The sequence below is a fragment of the Crocodylus porosus genome, unplaced genomic scaffold (genome assembly GCF_001723895.1).
Source record: "Crocodylus porosus isolate Cpor-Errol unplaced genomic scaffold, CroPor_comp1, whole genome shotgun sequence".
NCBI lineage: Eukaryota > Metazoa > Chordata > Crocodylia > Crocodylidae > Crocodylus > Crocodylus porosus.
Genome location: NW_017728948.1, coordinates 32,504,247 through 32,523,739, shown reverse-complemented (window position 1 = coordinate 32,523,739; position 19,493 = coordinate 32,504,247). Strand labels below are relative to the sequence as shown.

At 41.5% G+C, this 19,493-nt stretch overlaps 1 protein-coding gene across 1 annotated transcript in view; it reads left to right on the top strand.

Annotated features, from left to right (window-relative positions):
* Positions 1 to 19,493, top strand: part of ADGRA3 (adhesion G protein-coupled receptor A3) — a 57,876-nt gene that overhangs the window by 23,594 nt on the left and 14,789 nt on the right. Inside the window, exons 7-12 of the mRNA XM_019552574.1 lie at positions 3,591 to 3,792; positions 7,840 to 7,989; positions 12,864 to 13,025; positions 13,330 to 13,533; positions 14,594 to 14,807; positions 17,050 to 17,258. Coding sequence (XP_019408119.1) covers positions 3,591 to 3,792; positions 7,840 to 7,989; positions 12,864 to 13,025; positions 13,330 to 13,533; positions 14,594 to 14,807; positions 17,050 to 17,258 — 1,141 coding nt within the window. The remainder of the gene's footprint in view (positions 1 to 3,590; positions 3,793 to 7,839; positions 7,990 to 12,863; positions 13,026 to 13,329; positions 13,534 to 14,593; positions 14,808 to 17,049; positions 17,259 to 19,493) is intronic.

The window sequence follows — 19,493 nt, the reverse complement described above, 5'->3', positions numbered from 1 at the left end:
GTCCTTTTACCCTCTATGTCTGCAACTGCCTCAGTCTTTTCTTGATGGCTCTAAGATCAGACTTATTCACCCTTACGAATTTGAAACCATCAAGCTTCTTTAATCCCTTACTTGTTCTTTCCCTACTCCAAACTGATTATCTCCTTCCCCCATCCTTGATGCTAACTGTGCCTGCCAACTTATGGTTTATTTTTTTTAGACTGAAGACTGAAGTAGTCATTAAACAATTCACCCTTTTCTGCATTCATCTGTTATTAGGTTCCCCTCCCTTTTCAATAAGGAATCTATGCTTTCTTTGGTCTTTCTCTTCTTGTTTATATATTTATAGAAAGCTTTTTTGTTGCCTTTTATGACCCGTGCTGTTTGCAACTCAGTTTGTGCCTTGGCCTTTCTTACTTTCCTTGCTAAATACCCATACTACACTCTTATAATACTTTTCAGTAGTATTGACAAGTTTTCACTTTTTGTGAGACTCCTCTTCAAGTTCCAAGTCATTGAAGAGTTTGCTGTTTAGCTAAGACTGTCTCTTGCTTTGCTTCCTAGTCATTCTTTGCATCAGGATAGCATGCTCTTAAGATGCCCTTAATAACATCTGTTTAGGGTATGACCAGCTCTTCTGGATTGAAGTCCATTGTTTTATTTTTCTGATTTTCTTCCTAATCTTATGGTTATTGTCACTCTACATTGCCTTCCACTTTCGATTTCTCAATTAAGTATGCATTAGTAAGCAGTTAATTGAAAGGAGGTCTTATTTGTTTTCTCTGTTGTCTGTACCAAAAAGTCCATGACAGGCTCCAAAAATGTGTTCAACTGTCTGTTTACTACTGTATTACTTGCTAGCAGGTAATTAAAGTTTGCACAATTCCATATGATTTGGGTACATTGGTTAGTTGTTTGTTTAAAAAGGCTTTCCATCTCCTTCTGGCTTGGTGGTCTATGATAGACACCCATTATGATACCACACTTACTGTTTTCCTCTTTTACTGTAACCCAGAGTCTTTCAAAAGACTTGCCTTCTATTTGTTCTGTACCTGGTGGAGGCGGGGAGGTAGGGGTAGAGAGAGTGTGTGTGTGTGTCTTAAATTTAACAGGTAACGCCTCCTTTTTTTCCCCATGTCTGTCCTTCGTGAACAAGAAATACCTATGACAGTACTTCAGTAATGTGAATTATCAGTTATCTCAGATGCATCATAATTTTGTGTGTACTAAGACTTCCAGTTCTTCCTGCTTATTTGACATACTTATTGCATTAGTATATAAGTAGCTTACATGACTAGCTGCCTGCCCTGCTAATTTCCCTCTTATAATCTTGTCAGTATGCCCCATGTTGCCTCTTCTTTGCTGGCATTGCTTTTTACTTACCATAGGGCTCTTGTGTCCATTCTTTGTTGAACCTATTTTAAAGCTCTCATTACTAAATTAACAAACTCTATGCAAAGATGTACTTCCCGTCTTCATTATATGTATCGTAACTATTCAGAAATCTTCTTTCTAGAACACAGCACCATGGTGGAAGAAGTTTTAGTTCTATAGATGAAACCATCTATGTGAGGACTGTCCAACTTCCAAGCGGTTGGAGGCCTTACCAGTGGGGCCACACCAGTGAGCCACAGCTCCCCAGGGCCACACACCCCACAGATGTGTTGGGAGACCTTTCCCCTTGGCACACCACATGTTTTCCAACCCCTTCCCCTCCTCCCAATCCATGCACCATGTGTTTGTACCATGTGCCCATGATTCCCCACACTGCTATGCAACACACACCCCTGGCCCTCCATCCACTACTGCACAGCATGCTCAATGCACTTCATGCTCACACTTCCTTCTTGCACCTGTGAGCCTCCCTCCCCACTACATTGTGCACCGCTGCAGCATTGCGTGACTGCAACGCTTCCTGCTGCGCCATGCACTCCCGGCTCCCCCTCTGCTCCTCAGGCTGCCACGCTGCCCTGCACTCTGGGGTGGGGACAGGAAGGGGCAGCTGGAGAAGGAAGGATAGCCCAGATGCTCCTGCCACTGTTGCAGCCAGAGCAATATGGTGGGGAGAAACCAGTCAGGAATCTGGGGGCCTGCCATTTAACCCTACACAGTCTGCATGTGTTGATCTCCAGGGTGCATCTTACTCTACTGTGTGCCACATAAAAGTTGATCTCTTGTGTTACCAGGGAAACCGGTGGCTACCATCTCTTTCATCTGTTTTTAACCCATTCAAGGGGTTCCTACTTCTATAGGAGACATAGCTTTCACAAAGGTTTTTACTACACTAGTGACCCTTAATTTACCTCCTTTCTTTGTTCTTCAGGATGTTCATTCCTTCTTTCTCCAAACATTGTCTCAAATTTAGACATTTTGAGATAATTTTAAACCAGATGTAGCTTTAATTACATTTCAGTAAATTACTGTATATTTAAGTCTAAACCTAGAAAGAGTTCTTATATACTTAGCCGTAGGAATTTTTAAAGCTATAATATTGTTTTGACCCTTAAAGCTTTAGGAGAAAATGGCTTGGGTTTAACCTGCTGATAAATGGGCATTATTTAGGATTTAACTTCAATTTCAGTTCTGGTGAAGGAGAACTTGCTTTAGTTTGATTTGCATACCAAGTGGAAAAGCTGAGGTGGTCAATTGATGACTCCATTTGCACTTTCGAGCAAATGGCTGCATTTTAATTAAGCTAATTTATTCAGTTGATAGTTTTGAAGAACTGAAGATGACAGAAATTTTTCCTTGTTTTTTAACCATTCATTGTTAGTATTGTTATTTGCATATTTTAATACTTTGTGCAGTTTTGATGCAGTGAATTATCATTGTAATTAACCCTTATTGTAGTTTCATTTTTTCTGTAATATCTGACTTGATTAGAGAGGAGTAAGAAAAGAGAGGATAGACAGTTTCCTTATGGTCTCAGACCAGCAGAAGTTAAAACTCCTGCTTCCTTTCAAGAACCCCTTTCTTCCTTTAGCTTGACATTATAGGTCAGAGGTTCTCAAAGGAAAATTAATGTCTCCTTACTGTGAAAACAGACATCAGTTTGATTGGACAATACCAAAGTTACGTAGTTTGGGGTGGGGGGTTTCCAGTTAGTGGTTGTACTGGTCCAGTTGCGTTCTCTTTTCTTTCTGTAAACTCCCATTGATTGGGAATCAGCATGAAGTAAATCTGAAAGTTGTGCTGAAACAGATGAATGGAAAAAGTTCCAGAACATCCAATAATATATTTAACGTTCATTTAAAGACCATTAGTCTGGAAATCTTTTTAAATAATTACTTAATTCCCTTTTGTAGCAAAATTGTCTTCAACCTTTCTTGTGAATTTATGTATAACTTTTACCTTTTCCCAGTATGCATTCTCATGAATGAACTGAAACAATGGGATACCAAGATTAGAATTCATTTTGTTTATAGCATTTGGATACAGACACAGTTTGCAAATAGAGAAGGCTTGCCAAGGTGGTCTTTTAAATAATTTGGAGATATTTAATTTTGAAGTATGCTATTTATTTGGAGCCGTAGTGCTTATTTCTTTTATTTATTCAATTTTTTTCTACTTGTCATGTAAATTTGTGTAGTTTTTTGCCTTCAACTCTCTAGGTGGCCTAGAACATTGGCAGGCATCACTGCATACCTACTGTGTACTCGCTACTCTGCTGGCAGTGGGATATATCCTGGCAGCTCTCAGGATGAGAGAAGAGCTTGGCGCAGATGTGATAGGGGAGGATTCTGGGCAGAAGAAGACTATTCTCGATGCCAATATGCGAATGATGTCACTCGAGTGCTATATATGTTTAATCAGGTAACCTACACTTCTCTGTTTTTTGTGAAATAAAGTTTCAAATTAACTCCATGAAAATAAAATAAAAATTTCCATACTGACAGTAATTATGATCTATTGAGTCTTGATTTTGGATTTTTGTCTGTGCCTCTCTTTTATGATGATTTCACATTATTTTGATTTCTAGTTTAACCCTAGAACCTGCAAGATTACACAAGAGTTTGGTTTAGCTTCCTTTCAGAGTGAGGAGGGGAATTTTAGCAATCTCAGTATCCCTCACCAAGATACAAGAGGTGACATCAGGTCTTTTAATATTTAATCCTGTGCTATAGTTTTGGCTTTTCTCTAATTTAATCACACAGGATCACTGTGGAGCATCACTTGGTTGCACATAAAATTTAGAGATTATAAATCATTTAATTACTATGTAGTTAGAAATATGCTTAAAATATATAGAGGAGTGGAGGGGACAGAGAATGAATTACTTAAAAAAAAATGTAAACTCTGCACTCCATAGTCTTTGGTTTTGATGTATTTTCGGGTCCTGTGTAGATTGGGGTGTGGTTTTATTATACTTGATTTGATTGTCAGTTAATGCAAGGTAATGCTATTAAAAATCAAATGTAGACACTCCACATAGTAAGCTACAGTGAGGTATAATGTTTGTCCACATTTGGATTTATAATGTCAGTTAAGGGATCAATCATTCACTAAAAACACTGCTTTGAATAGGTCTGGACATGGTTCCCTTTCCATCATAATAAGCAATAATTATATATACCAACAGGAATCTTGTAAATAAGTACACCTTACTCTTTGAGACAGAAATTTACATTTTAAAATATCATTGCTAGTACATGGAAATTCATTTATTATCCTTTCAGTGAATTATGATCATTTGCTAGATAGCAAAACTGTGGAAATGATTAGCCTTTTACAAACAGAGTAAATCCATTCTGTAACCCTTCTTCAGAAAAGTAAATTTTAAATAATATGAAAACAAACCAAACAAAATACAGCAGTCTTGATCTTACATATTTATGGTAAACTTTCAAGATTTTTTTGCTGCCCCAGCAAGATTCATTTAAAAAAAATCAAAAAGGAAAAGAAGACTCCTTAAAGCTAAAACAAAACTTACTAATATTAAATTGTATCTCTAATATTATTACTAAAAGATGCATCCTACAAATTAAGGTTAGCTGCATAACTCTGGACCTTTTGAAATCTAAACACAATTTACTTTTCTCAAGAAGATAAACAAATGAGGGTCTGCTGCTATTTTGTGTATTTTCCGAGGCAAGAGACCCTCTTTTGCTTGAAAGGGAGAAGGACTCCTTAAAATTAGTCCATTAGGCATAATTGAAACCTCATCGAAATTTGCTGAACTTGCCAGGCAGTTGTCATCAGTCATAATTCTACTAATGATTATAGCTTCAGATGAAACATTCGTAAAACTCAAGATAGATTTCCATTGGCATTTCAAACTCTCTCTCTGCTGTTTGGTATTAACTATAATCTAAAATGGTATGTGCAAAACCATTAAGAGTAGTTCTTCAAAGGAGTTAAGGATACCACATTTACTTGAATACTAGCATGAAAACATCAGCTGGAAATCAGGGTATTTAAGTTGAAGTCCTTCATGCTTCCTGTGGCTTTGGAGAAATATTGCATAATCTCTCTGTGCATCAGTTTCCCAACTATAACATAGAAAATGATGGTGCTCCTTTCTCATTCTCTGTGTCTTGTCATTTTATGTGAGGTCTCTTAAAATATATTTGTACATGGCCTAGCACAATGGGACACAGTCCACTTTTGTGTCTTTTAGGAGCTATAATGATGTAAAAAATAATTTACATGCCAAGCAAGAGCTTAGTTTTGCCACACTACTTTTGTCTTTAAGAAAATACTAGGTGTATTGTTATATTTTTAGTGTTGGCTTGCTTAAATTGGACAAAAAAGTCTGTCTCCAAAAATGAAAGGGATAGCTGTCTAAAATAGAAAGTTCAGATGTGACCGCTGTATTTACTTGCATCTTAAAGGGAATTCTTTCATGCTGCAAAGGAAGAGTTATAGAAATGTTTAACCAGACAGAATGGCATGCATTGTCCTAGGACTTGCATATTATGAATATGATCTTTTTATGAAATACGAATTAATGGACTAAAAGCACAAAGCTTAAGAAACTATATAAAATTTGTGAACTCTGAAATTTGATTTTGCTAGTTGTACATCTAAGCTACCAATGAACTGCAGAAAGACTAGGCCAATATATCTGTACACAACCAGCGGATGTCCAAAAGGAATGCATGAGGCTGCAGGGGTCTCCCTGCTTAGTACTTGTAGGACTGGTACCTTGACTTTTATTTATTTATTTTTAAGTCGAGGGAAATCTTCTGGTTATTTGTTCAGATTAATTTTTTCCCTCTAAGATTCCAGATATTTTAATGAATTTTATGTTCCCTTTGTGCTTCTCTCTCAGCATTTTGTTTTTCTCCAGGGCTAGGGACAGAAATTACATATCAACGGTATAAGTTATCAGAAACTGGTTCATATCTATAACACAACAGAAGTTCAGTGCACATAAACCACTTTCAAAATGGCCAAAATTGGTTTAAGATAAACCTGAATCAGTGTACTATCGGACTTAACTGATTTACCATATTTCACGGTGTATAAGTCAGTTTTAAAGCCCAGTTTTTAACTCTTAAAATTCAACCTTGACTTTTACACTATCACCGTCCCCTGCAAGCAGCCCCAGGCTCAGCGCAGCCTACGCAATGCTGCTTGCAAGAGATGGAGCCTGCCAGCCAAGCCACAAGCCCAGTGCCACTCGCAGGGAACAGGGACAGGGTCGGGCATGAGGCTTGGCTGGCGTCACTCTATTCCCGGTATCTGGCACTGCCTGGGCCGCGCCAGCTGAGCACCAAGCTTGGCCCCATCTGCTGCAAGTGGTGCTGCTGAGCAGCAAGCCACTCGCAGGAAACAGGGCCAGGCTTGGTGCTCAGCACTGCCACTCGCAGGGACCAGAACCAGGCTCAGTGTTCAACATCACCACTTCCAGCAGACAGAGTCAGACTTGGCTCCCATAGCTCTATCTCCTGTGAGTGGCGCTGGGCTTGACACTCAACTGGTGTGGCCCAGGCAGCACCACTTGCAGGGAATGGGGCTGCACTGATCAAGTGCTGAGCCTGGCCCTGTCCCCTCCGAGCAGCTTAAGTTGGCATAGCCAGGCTCAGCACTCAGCAGTGCTGCTTGCAGTGGATGGGACCAGTCTTGGTGCTTTGCTGGCACAGCCCAGGCAATGCTGCTTGCAGAGGATGGGCCTACACCAGCCAAGCACTGAGCCTGGCCCCATCCCCTGTGTGTGGCACTGTGGCATGTGTCCACCCCCAGGTGCCTGGCCCACAGGGCCAGTATAAGTCGACCCTGTAGTCCTGATCCAAAGACTTAGGTTGACTTATACAGTGGCTCTATGAAATTCCTAACTATTTGGATCAGAAAAATGGGGTTGACTTGTACACTGTGCTGACCTGTGCACTTCAAATTGGTTGATTTGAACTTCTCTCCCAGATCCCCTCCAGATGCAAGTTAACTCACAGCCTCCCAGCATTACAATATGCTTTGCACCTTCCCCGCAACCTCCCCTTGCAGGGTGGGCAGGTTAGCCTTGGCCCAAGCTGTGCTCCAGCTGAGCACTGAGGTGTGGTCTAGCACCTCCCGGCTTCTGAGCTGGGCCGCTGCAGGCATGTGGCTGCATTTGCGGAATAAAAAAGTGAATGTCTAACCTGCGAAGGTTGAATTGATTCAGCTGTGGGCTTCTTGACTGTCTATACTTAGCCTACGATACAAATCTTTATGCTCTAGGAATTTTGGAACACAGTTTTGCCTAGATTTATATAAAGGAAATAAGCATTAAAGAGGAAGGAATTAAATAATTGTACTTTATCAAAAAATTGGCATTTTTTTTTACTGTGTCTTAATTATGAACCACAAAGCAGTTGTTTTTTTCTGAGATTGTATGATTGGATTTTATAGTTCTGTTTTAAATGGTCTTGTTTCTTTACATAGATGCCGCTCAACCTGACTAATGCAGTAGCAACAGCAAGACAGTTGTTGGCTTACACTGTTGAAGCAGCAAATTTTTCTGATAAGATGGATGTTATTTTTGTAGCTGAAATGATAGAAAAATTTGGAAGATTTGCTGAAAAGTATAAAGAGGTAAGTAACCTTGATGTGAATGATCATTTTAAGGTTGGAAAATTAGATATTAGTCTTAAAGTGTTTTGAATAGTAAAAATTTCAGAACTTTAGGTTCAGCAGATCAGTTAGTGGTGTGTCAGATTCTGTTCCATTTTTTTGTTTAGTAGGTCCTTGAAATTGCTGACCATGGTCTCAGACTTCACAGTCGCACTGATAGCATTCTGTGGACCTCTGGTCAGCATTGGAACAGGGAGATAGGTACAGCAAGTCTGTTATTTAATATGGAGTGGGTCATGCAGGTTTTCATCAGCATATTTTTATGTAAAAAGATGAATAATGAAAACCTCAGAGCTCCTCTCAATAATGAATAAAACAGACTTATCTTTTCCCCTCATGATAGCCTGGCTTTATTCAGTATTGAGTTGTATCTCTTAAGGTTTCTCAGTATTCCTGTATGTTGCAAGATAAAGGATAAAACATGAATATAAAATCTCAGAAAATGCTCATTTTGATGTGGAAAAAATAGGCTAATTAACATTCCCCACTGTTTCACTACTGAACAGAGGTTTTATTAATTTCAGTATCCTGTGATTTTTGAAAATAGGAGATCATAGTGGAGCAGTTTTAAATTTGTTGCACAAGAACACAAATAGAATTTGAGCACAATATAATTAGAATACAAAGAAGACAGGGTAAATTTATTTTCTGCAAAATTCCTTAGACAATTTTTACAGGCTAGTTATTTTTTAAATATGTAACACATTTAAGTTATTTTAAAGTTCATTCTTATGTCTGAAATCATTAGAAAAGTTGCTCATTAAAATTAGTTATTACTTAGTTTAGCTAACCTAAAGGTTAATGTGCCACAGATTGCTGCAGTATTTATTGTATTATAAGGGAATTGTATTTTTACCTAAACTTACTGAATCTGGATTGATGCAGCATGGCATTGCTGCTATATTTGAGGGCAATAAAAACTATAAAACTCTCAGTTAAATTCATAAGTAGTTTTTTTAATAGTACCTGAAATTTCTATATTAGTGTATTGTTGGGAGGTGGTTTGTTTTTGTTTTTACCACTTTAAGTGAAACCTGTTTCATCCTTGTTTGCTTTGTTGGTATATTGAAAAGATGTGTTAACCCATTTTAAAATATGGATTTTCAAAATACTTAAAAATCTTCACTTGTATGAAGTAAAACTATTGTTGTCAAGTTTTACTGTATACAAATTCTTATATTAGCCAGATTTTCAAGTCAGTTAAAATTTAAATTTTTGATTGGCTATTAAAAATATTTTCATGTGGTGATTGAATATCTATGAGCTTTTGCAATTTTAAATATTCTGCTATATATAAATGGTGTGAATTGTACCTGTCAGGTGGCCACTAGAAAAAGATTATTCTCCATTAGAAAATGGAGGGGAGAATGATAGCTTCAAACCCTGCTAAGATTAAGAAATAAGATTATTAGGGGAATGAATCATTATGTTGAAAATTCCATGACATCCACATTTCATCCATTCATCTGGTATATAAATGTTTGGATCTTTGAAATTACTTTAATTATTTAGTTTTAAAATTGATGTCAGTCATTTTAAATGTTCCATTAAAATATAGAGTAGTAAGTGTATTGTTTTAGTTTGGTTTTATATTTAATTTAAAAAACTTAATGCTATTTTGCTTTTGAGAAATTTTTTAATTTCTTTCATAGTTTCACAGTTGGTAGGGTCAGAAGGGACCTGAGCAGATCATCAAGTCCAACCCCCTGCCATGGGGAGGAAAGAATGCTGGGGTCAAACAACCCCGGCTAGGTGATTATCTAGCCTCCTTTTATAGACCCCCAAGATAAGAGCGAGCTCCACTTGCCTTGGAAGTTGGTTCCAGATCTCAGCTGCCCTGACTGTGAAGTACTGCCTCCTGATCTCTAGCCTGAATCTATTGTCAGTCAACTTATGGTCGTTATTCCTCATTACTCCCAGTAGCGCTTGGGGGAACAGAGACTCTCCTGTTGGTCCCCCTTGGCCAGTTTGTGGATGGCCACCAGATCCCCTCTAAGCCTTCTCTTGTGGAGCCTGAACAGGTTCAGTTCCCGTAGCCTCCCCTTGTAGGACCTGCCTTGCTGCCCCCTGATTATGTGAGTGGCCCTCCTCTGGATCCTCTCAATGCTGGCCACATCCCCCCTGAAGAGTGGCGCCCAGAACTGGGTGCAGTACTCCAACTGCAGCCTGACCGGTATCATATAGAGGGGGAGGATCACCTCCTTGGACCTGCTTGTGATGCATCTGTGAATGCATGACAAGGTACGGTTCGCCTTCCTAACCGCATCCTCACACTGGTTCATCTTGGAGTCAATAATGACTCCAAGATCCTTTTCTGCCTCTCTGCTGACAAGAAGGGAGTTCCCCAGCCTGTAGGTATGGTGCTGGTTCTTCTTCCCCAGGTGCAATACCTTGCACTTGTCAGTATTGAAATCCATCCTGTTCTCGTCCACCCACCCCTGTAACCCGTTCAAATTTAGTTGCACCCTGTCCCTCTCCTCTAGCATGCACACTTCTCCTCACATCTTGGTGTCATCCCCAAAGTTGAAGAAGGTACTTTTCACCCCCTCATCCAAGTAGCTGAAAAAGATGTTGAACAGTGTGGGCCTGAGGGCCAAGCCTTGGGGCCTGATCATAGAAGGTCACCAGGTTGGTCTGACAGGACCTGTCTCTAATGAACCCATGTAATCTTCCCTCCTGGTCCCTTGCAGATGTGCTCCTGGATAATTTTCTCAAAGAGCTTCCCCAGGACCGAGGTAAGACTAATGGCCTATAGTTTCCTGGATCCTCCTTCCTCCCCTTTTTTGAAAATGGGGACCACATTGGCCCTTTTCCAGTCTTCTGATGCCTTGCCAAAGCACCATGAGTGCTTGTGAAGCTGTGCCAGGGGTCTCACAATGACCTCTGCTAATTCCCTTAGCGCATTGGGGTGGAGATCATCAGGACCTGCTGATTTGAACACATCTAGTCCTCCAGAAGTTCCCTGACTAGGTCCTCACTGACCCTGGGCCTGGCTGCGCCTCCCCGGGGTCTGTTGGGGATCCCAGTCGGGGGGATGATGTGGTCCGTGCTCAGAAAAATGGAGGCAAAGAATTTGTTAAAGCTTTGTCATCTGGTGCAACCACCAGATTTCCTAGTGTGTCCTGCAGAGGCCCTGCATTACCCAGTACCTTCTTTTTACCCCCTATGTATTAAAAAAAGGACTTCTTATTATCTTTGATCCAGGTTGCTAGTTCCAGTTCCGTCTCTGCCTTAGCCTTCCTAACAGCCCCCCTACCATCCCAAGCAATGGAGGTATAATCCTCCTTGGTGATGGCCCCTCCCTTCCATTGGGTGTATGCCTCCTGTTTAGCTTTGAGACGTTCCTGGATGCTTTTGGTGAGCCATGGGGGCTTTTGAGCACTCTTGCCCCCTTTGATCCACATTGGGATTGTCACCCTTTGGGCTTGGAGGATCGTCTCCTTAAGAAACAACAACTCTTCCTGGACTCCCAACTCCCCTGTCCTCTGGGACCTCATGAGGTTCAACTAGTCTCCTTAACTCATTGAAATCCACCCTCCTGAAGTCCAGGGCTGCTGCCTTGCTGCAGACCTTTGACACCCTGCCCTGGACGGTGAATTCCAGTAGGTGGTGATCGCTGTCGCCCAGGTGATCAAGAACCTGCACTCCACTCACCAAGTCGTTGCCCAGGACCAGGTCCAACAGGGCATTTCCTGTGGTGGGACTGTGCACTTCCTGGTTTAGATAGAAGTCCTGTAACTCAGCTAGGAACCTACGTGAGCGGTCAGACCTGGCTGACTGCTCTTCCCAGCAGATGTCTGGATAGTTCAGGTCACCCGTGACCTTGACTTAACTGCCTCCATGAGCTGACCTGAGAATTCCTGGTCCAGCTCTTCCCCCTGGTTCATTAGCCTGTAGTAGACCTCCACTGTTAAGTCCCTTTCCCCCCAACCCCCTTGTATTTTGACCCAGAGCACTGTTTTCCTGACCTCTGATCATGCACATGGCTCTTCTCTGGACTCAAGGAGAGTTGAGAGGATGTGTATTGCTTGTTGAGGATGTGTATTGCTTTTTGACGTAGAGTGCCATACCCCCACCTTTCCTCCCTGTTGTATCCCTCCTGTACAGCCTATAGCCCTTGATGTTTACCGTCTAGTCATGTGTTGGATCCCACCAAGTTTCACTGAGCCCCACTATGTCTGGGTTTGTGTCAGCTAGCAGGAGAGCAAGTTCCTCCTGCTTGTTCCCCATACTACGAGCTTTAGTGTAGAGGCATTTAAGGCCTCCTGAAGGTGTATGCACCGCTCCCCTAATCCCAGGACTATCTGGGCCCCTGTCTCTTACCTGAATATTTCTTGTGCTTGTCGCCTGTCTTGGCTGGGCTGTTCTTGTGGGTGTCTCCTGGTTCAGTGTTCCGTGACTCCCTCCGTCCTCATCCTCCCCTTCCCCCAATGAGCCTAGTTTAAAGCCTGCTGGAGGAGGTTGGCCAACCTGAAAGAGAACACACATTTACCTTTGGGGGAGAGGTGAAGCCCATCCCAGTCGAGCATGTCTGTTGTCCTGAAGTATGGGTTGTGGTCCAAAAAGCCGAAGCCCACCTCAAGACATCATTTCCAAAGCCACAGGATTTCAACAAAATAGGAAAAAATATTTCTGTTAAGCTAGTTTACAGTCAGGCAAATATAACTTAAGTCATTCAACTATTGACAAGTAGTTGATATGGGAATAACTTCTATATGCTAGTGGTAATATTGTGATTCTGAAGATCTTTGCTTGTAAATGATGCATTTTTTGCTGATATATCAATTAATGAATAGCCCAAGTTGATGAGCTTTGATCTTTCTATTCCTAACTAGCTTGGTGATGTGATGGTGGACATTGCAAGTAACATTATGCTAACTGATGAACGTGTGTTATGGATGGCACAAAAGGAAGCCAAAGCTTGCACTAGAGTTGTACAGTGTTTGCAGAGAATTGCTATGTATCGACTGGCAAATGGGGCTCAAGTCTACTCAACTGTAAGTATAAAATCATGTGTATTAAAAACAAAGTTTTTGTTGTACTGTGAAAACATAGTTTCTTTTTTCTTACTTAATAGATTTTGGCTCTCTATGATTTGTGCTTTTATGTTTCAAATATATAGAATCCCTACAGGGAAAAAACTAATTTAATTATTCTGACTCTGTTGCCTGCCAATTGCACAGGGAGATTTTTTTTTGGCCTTTGCATAAAAGTAATGTGTAGACACTTCTAAGATTAGTCATTATTCTTTTTGTTACATTGGATGAGGTTATGTAATAAGCATATGATTTGTTGTCACAGTACTCCCCAAATATTGCTCTGGAGGCTTATGTAATAAAAGCTGCTGGATTCACTGGAATGACCTGCACCGTATTTCAAAAAGTGGCTACATCAGACCGTACAGGACTACCTGATTTTGGGAGGAGAGATCCAGATGGAAACCTAGATAAGCAGCTAAGCTTTAAGTGCAATGTTTCCAATACGCTGTCAAGCTTGGCACTAAAGGTCTAATACTCATTGTTTCTGTATTGACTTTTACTACAAGATGAATTGTTTGAAAAGAGACCTTAAGTTAATAATTTCCAATGATAAAATATGTTTTTATTATTATAACACAAATTTGAAAATGGTTGATACTTTTACTTTTTACATTGATATACTACTATCTGCATATTACATGCACTTTTCAAGTTACAGTAAATTAATTCAGTTTTATTACCCCTTCTCATGGTCCAAACAGATGCCCCATATATTACACTGATTGTGGATATACATCTAGATAAAACAATGTAAAGGAATGAAAACTCTAAAAACCATTACTCAACAAAACCAACAAACTTCTTTTTGTCTGTATACAATAGGAAGTTGTTGACTGCTCAGAAAATACATTTGCTGTTACCACTTAACATTCTGAAACCTCATTTGGAGATATGTACTTAACGTTTACTATTATATTTATGGAAATTATGCTACCCTACCTAAATATAATAGGGTATGGACAGTAAATGTACAGAATGTAGATAGTGTCACACTAAATAATAGTAACTACATATATCTTTACATCTACTCTGTATGTGGCTGTATTTAGTCCTGCATGTCACATTTAGCTGCCAAAGGGCACATATAAACGTGCATATTAGTGCTCATGAATATACTGTGGAGCTTATTGCTCTGTAGTGTATTGCTTCTGGGCCACACTTTACACCTGCACCTGGGACCACAGCACACTGAGCTGGGTTAGAGTAGATCTGGTTGGCCGGGGTACCTGTGAGTCAAATGCCGCTCTCCCTGGATCGACATGCTGCAGAGGGGCTGGCTGGGGCATGAGGGTGGTTCAGTTCGGGGCTAGCCAGCAAGCCAGCCTGGAGTGGTATGGTGAATTATTATAAAGTACTCTTGTTCAAGTAGTCACAATTTACAATCTGATCTATTTATTTCTATCATACACTGTTAAGAACCAAAAAGTAAATCCCAATGCTAGTGAATAGGAGAGCCTATTACATTAAATGAAACATATTTTCTTTTGGTTCAGATACTAAAACTTTTTAAACCTGTTTATTTATAGAACACTATTGTAGAGGCGTCTATCCAACTGCCGCCCTCCCTCTTTGCACAAAAGCAGAAAAGAGAAATCAGGCCAGCAGATGAGTTAGTCTACAAGCTTCAACTTATTGCATTTCGCAATGGAAAACTTTTCCCGGCAACAGGAAATTCAACAAATCTGGCTGATGATGGAAAAAGACGGACAGTAGTGACCCCGGTTATTCTCACCAAGATAGGTTTGTTTTTCTACTATTGTATCTTTATGATCATTGAAAAATGTAAAGACTTTAGAAGCCTTCTTGGACACGTCCACATATGCAGGTACGTGCGCTTGCAGCAGCTCAGATAGCAGTTGCATGAATTTGTGCTGAAGATTTGTGTCTCAGCACATGTGCCTGAACATGCACTTTGGTGTGGAGCAAATTGTCACTTGGGGCAAACTGACCCTGCCCAGCTCCCCTTTGATCTTCAGCCAGGGGAAGCTAGAAAATTGGGCCAGCACCTGTGCTGGCTCCTGCAGTATATAATGCTGCCCTGGCCAGCAGCTCAGAGCTGCTTTCCCTCGGGAGCTTCTGAGGCCCAGCCCGTTGGTATCTGGGGACACTAGGTCCTTGTGCCAACTGGACTGCTGAAGCAGCCTTAACATAGAGTGGCCCCTGCATCTTTGACCAACTGCAGCTGCCACCTGTGACAGTATCCACACCCTTGGACCTGTGGCCCCATGTCTGCATGCCTTCCAGACCCGGACTGGGACAACACAGCCACCTGGACTGTGATACAGGCACTGCATCAGAACCACCTGTACCTCTGGGCCAGCTGCCAGTGGGTATGGCTGCACAGTTGACCTTTAGGTGGCACTGTTGTCATGCCTTCTGGTGTCATCACTCTGCCATCTGGGCAGCTATTGCCCAGAAGATGTGCTCCTTCTGGTGGCCTGCTTCAAACTGTTGAAATGTGTCCTCCTGGCCCCAAACGGCCAGGAGGTTAGCCACCTTGTCCGCCCTCCAGCTGGATCCCTGGTGCTGGCCCTGGTCAGGCTCCTCAGCCCAAGTCCTGCCACTTGGCCCAAGTCCTGCTCTGATACAAAAACCCAAATTCTCTCATTAAAATACCCCAAATCTCTGTTCTTCTGTGATTTTAAAATGAAACGCCACTATAATATAGAGAGTTCAGTTCAACAGTGTTTTATCGATATATTTATAAGTTTAAAGCAATTTGGAAGCCTATCATTTCAGTATCATCATTATTAAATTCAAAATATGTATATACTTTGGCATTTACTTTTCGTTTTTCTTATCATAGAAAGATCAGAGCTACCCCTGTCCCCTTCACTCACCAGGCTCCGGGGCACTGAGCAGCACTGATATGCTGGTGCATTGTGCATGCCTTTGCCCCTCACTACCAGCCCCTCTGCCACTCACTCTTGACCGGCAGCCCCTGCCTGCCTGCAATTGCTCCCTCCTGGCAGCAACTCCACCCAAACAGCTGTACATGAGTCCAGCTGCAGCTGTCCCACCTGCTGCTTTGTGGCTCTATGCAGTGACAGCCCTTGCTGTTCTGCTCCCTGCACCTGTGCCCAGGCCACAGGGAACCTCATGTTGTTCCTGGGAAGCCCTCGACTGGGACTCGGGGTCTGGGCTGGGCAACCCCCTTCCCTTCCAGGCCAGCCGTCCCCTGCACAAGCTGCCCTCCTCGCAGCCCATCACAGCCTCCAAGTGGTTCCTGGGACCAGAAGCCCCCACAGACTGGGGCCGCATGTCCCAGCACTAGTGGGGGCATGGGGCTGGGGTGCAGTGTGGCAGTTACCCCTGCAGCCACAGCTCCCGCCAGCAGGTCTTGTCCCATCCTGTATGGCAGCTGGGCATGCAGGGTGTGAGATTTGTGGGTGGGGGATGTGGAGTTTGGTGGGGAACAAGAGGTGTTGGGGGGGTTGAGTTTCTGGGTGGGTGTAGGGGTCGGCATGGGTCTTGTGGGGTTTGTAGGTGGGGTATTTGTGGGGGTGGTTTGGAGGTGTGGAGTTAGTGGATGGATTGTGGGGGAGTTTATACGTGTGTGGGGGGGGGATCTGCTTGGGAGAGGTGGTCCACCCGCCTCTTCTCCTGCACGGCGTCCCGCCGCACCCACCCCCCGGCAGCAGCAACAGCCATCAGGGCACTCATGCCCATTCCTGGCAGAGAGCCCTGGCAGCACAGTGCCACCTCAGACCAGTGCCTACATATGGCACCAGCCTGGTCTGCCAACCCTCAGGCAGAACTGGGCCAGCTTCTGCTATCACTCAAGAATTTCCCAGCATGCCTCTGAAACTGCTTTGAGATGCCACAACAGGCATGTGCTTGCTCATCTGGACACGGCCCTTGAGATTATATTCTAAAGGCTTTAATCAGCGTATCTCTTAGGCTCAGAATTTGTCCACCATAATATACACGGGTGTGGTGAAATAAACTGTTTAGGATGGTTTTGTTTTGTCTTTTTTACCAGATGGCTTAAATCTAGCCAGTCACCAGATTCCTATTAATGTGACACTGCGACGGATTGCACATGGAGCAGATGCTGTTGCAGCACAATGGGACTTTGATCTGCTAAATGGACAAGGAGGATGGAAGTCTGATGGCTGTCGCATTATCTCTTCAGATGAAAATATTACTACCATTCAGTGCTACTCCCTCAGTAACTATGCAGTTTTGATGGTATAATATTTATTAAAGTATTTTAAAAGTTTCATAAGAAGAACCCTGTTTACTTCTAAATCCAACCATTTTGATTGCACAAGACTTAAGAATGGTCTCTCCCAGGGGTAGGCAATCCCCAGCATACATGCCAGAGTGTGGCTCATAAAGGCATTTTGCTTGGCACGTGTGCCTTGGTGCGGACAGCAGGGAAAGGGCTGGGACTGTCCTGCCGCAACAAGGATTGGGCCTCTGATAACTCCCCCACTGTCCACCCATAGCACATCAGTTTCTTACAAGTCAAGGTTGCAGGTGTTTGCCCAAAAGCGTTGCCAACCCCTGGTCTGTCCCATCGTGCTTATTTCCGTTTCAGCTACAGTGACATCATGTGAGCATAAGTACAAGTACACACAAAATGTAGTCTTTAGAAAAACTCTTTAAGTAGTTACTAAAGTTAGTTTAGATGCCGAAATTGTTTTAGTGAGGTTAAGAATGGGAGGCTGGCAAAGGTTGTTCTCCTGCTGAATGAAGACACGGAACACAGGGAGATCTAGAAGAAATCTAGAAGAATTTCCTTATGAAATTTTAAGTGTGATAGTATAATATTTAAATCAATTCAGTTCTAACGAAGAGGGAATTACCAACATTCTTAAATTAATGTTAAATCCCAATTCGAGCAATGATAATCTGAAGCAAGGAGTAGATGACTATGGTAAAAAAAAAAAATGTATTGGGAGTTGAACTTGTCAGTAGTTGTATTGTCTGTGAAAATTATAAGCTTTTTGTCAGTTTCCATACTGTGGACCAGAATAACTCATGGAAGGCTTGATATAAAATATCTATATTTTTATTTCATATGCATGACTATATTTTTAGTACACAAATGGATGACTCTCAGGGCAGGAAGAAACACGATGGTATTCAGCATACTGTATTAGACAAGTCAAAATACAGTATTCATTCAAGTAGTTTCCATGGATATATGTACTTAATTTCCTTCCCCACCAGCAGTGCAGCACCTGCCCCCACCCCAACCCCACTCCCTCTCCTCCCCTGCTGCAGGCACCAGAAGCCCACAGCTAGGCTGCCTTGCGGCCCTACCCCACATTTTGGGGGTTGGACTAAGCTCCATTAGCACCTCCCTTCCACTGCCTATTGTTCCTGCCACAGGAGTCATCAAAGCAGTGCTACAGCAATCCAAAATAAAATTTGAGATATAAACATGGGAGTGCCATAAACAGAAATCAGGAGAAAAGTTAATAATTACTAAGCAATCATTTGGAAATTAAGCTTACTAAATCAAATAAATGTATATTGGGATTATTAGCAATATTGATTTATTAATGTTAAACAAGTCAAGCATTTTATCCAGACAAGGCTTGGGTTTGGAAAGAAAAGGCTCATTTGTGGGAAGTAATGCATGAAAAAGAAACACGTTTGTTACCATTTTGCCGAATAAATAGTTAAATTATCATAAGCAAAACTTCATTATATTAATAAAAGATATCAAGAAAGCAAAGCAATTTAAACAAAAAATGTTAACATTTGGCCTGGTTCCATTGCGTATTTAGTTTTTTAAATGAGAGAGAATTAAGTGAAAAAATTACTCTTTTCGAATTCTTGAGGACGTTATTTAACCAGCCTTAATTATTGTAATCCTAGAATTTAATTCTGTGTGCTTTGATTTTTTTTTTTTTAAATCCTTCCATAGAAGGACTGACACACAGTTTGTTAAAATGAATTATATGTTACCTAGGCTCATGCCATTTATATTCAAAGAAGTATTTTTCTTCAAGTTGACTATAACTGTCTCCTGGGGTAGGTAAAATGAAGGGCCTGGACAGTCAATACTTCTGTATATGAATATAATATATTTCTACATTTATGGGTTACATGAACTTTATTGACATCAGTTGCATGCTTTAAAATGAGCATGAAAAAGCTATTTTGAAAAAGATGAAGTGAAGTTAGATTGAAAAAAGAAAAAGGATTTGTGCATCTAATTTGGGACTTTAGATTTAGCAAACTTTAGATGCCTGAATCTACTTAACTTAGAGTCTCTTCTTACTTTCTTGTTTCTGATACCTTGGATTGGGTTTTGCATTTCTTTCTGCAGAGTAGCATAACTTCAGGAGCCTCCACTTACCATAGCTTATAGCCTGATGTCTAACATGGTATGTAGTCTGTTTTGGGTGAGATATTTATAGTTTCATAGTTTCTGGGGTCGGAAGGGACCTGAGTAGATCATCTAGTCCG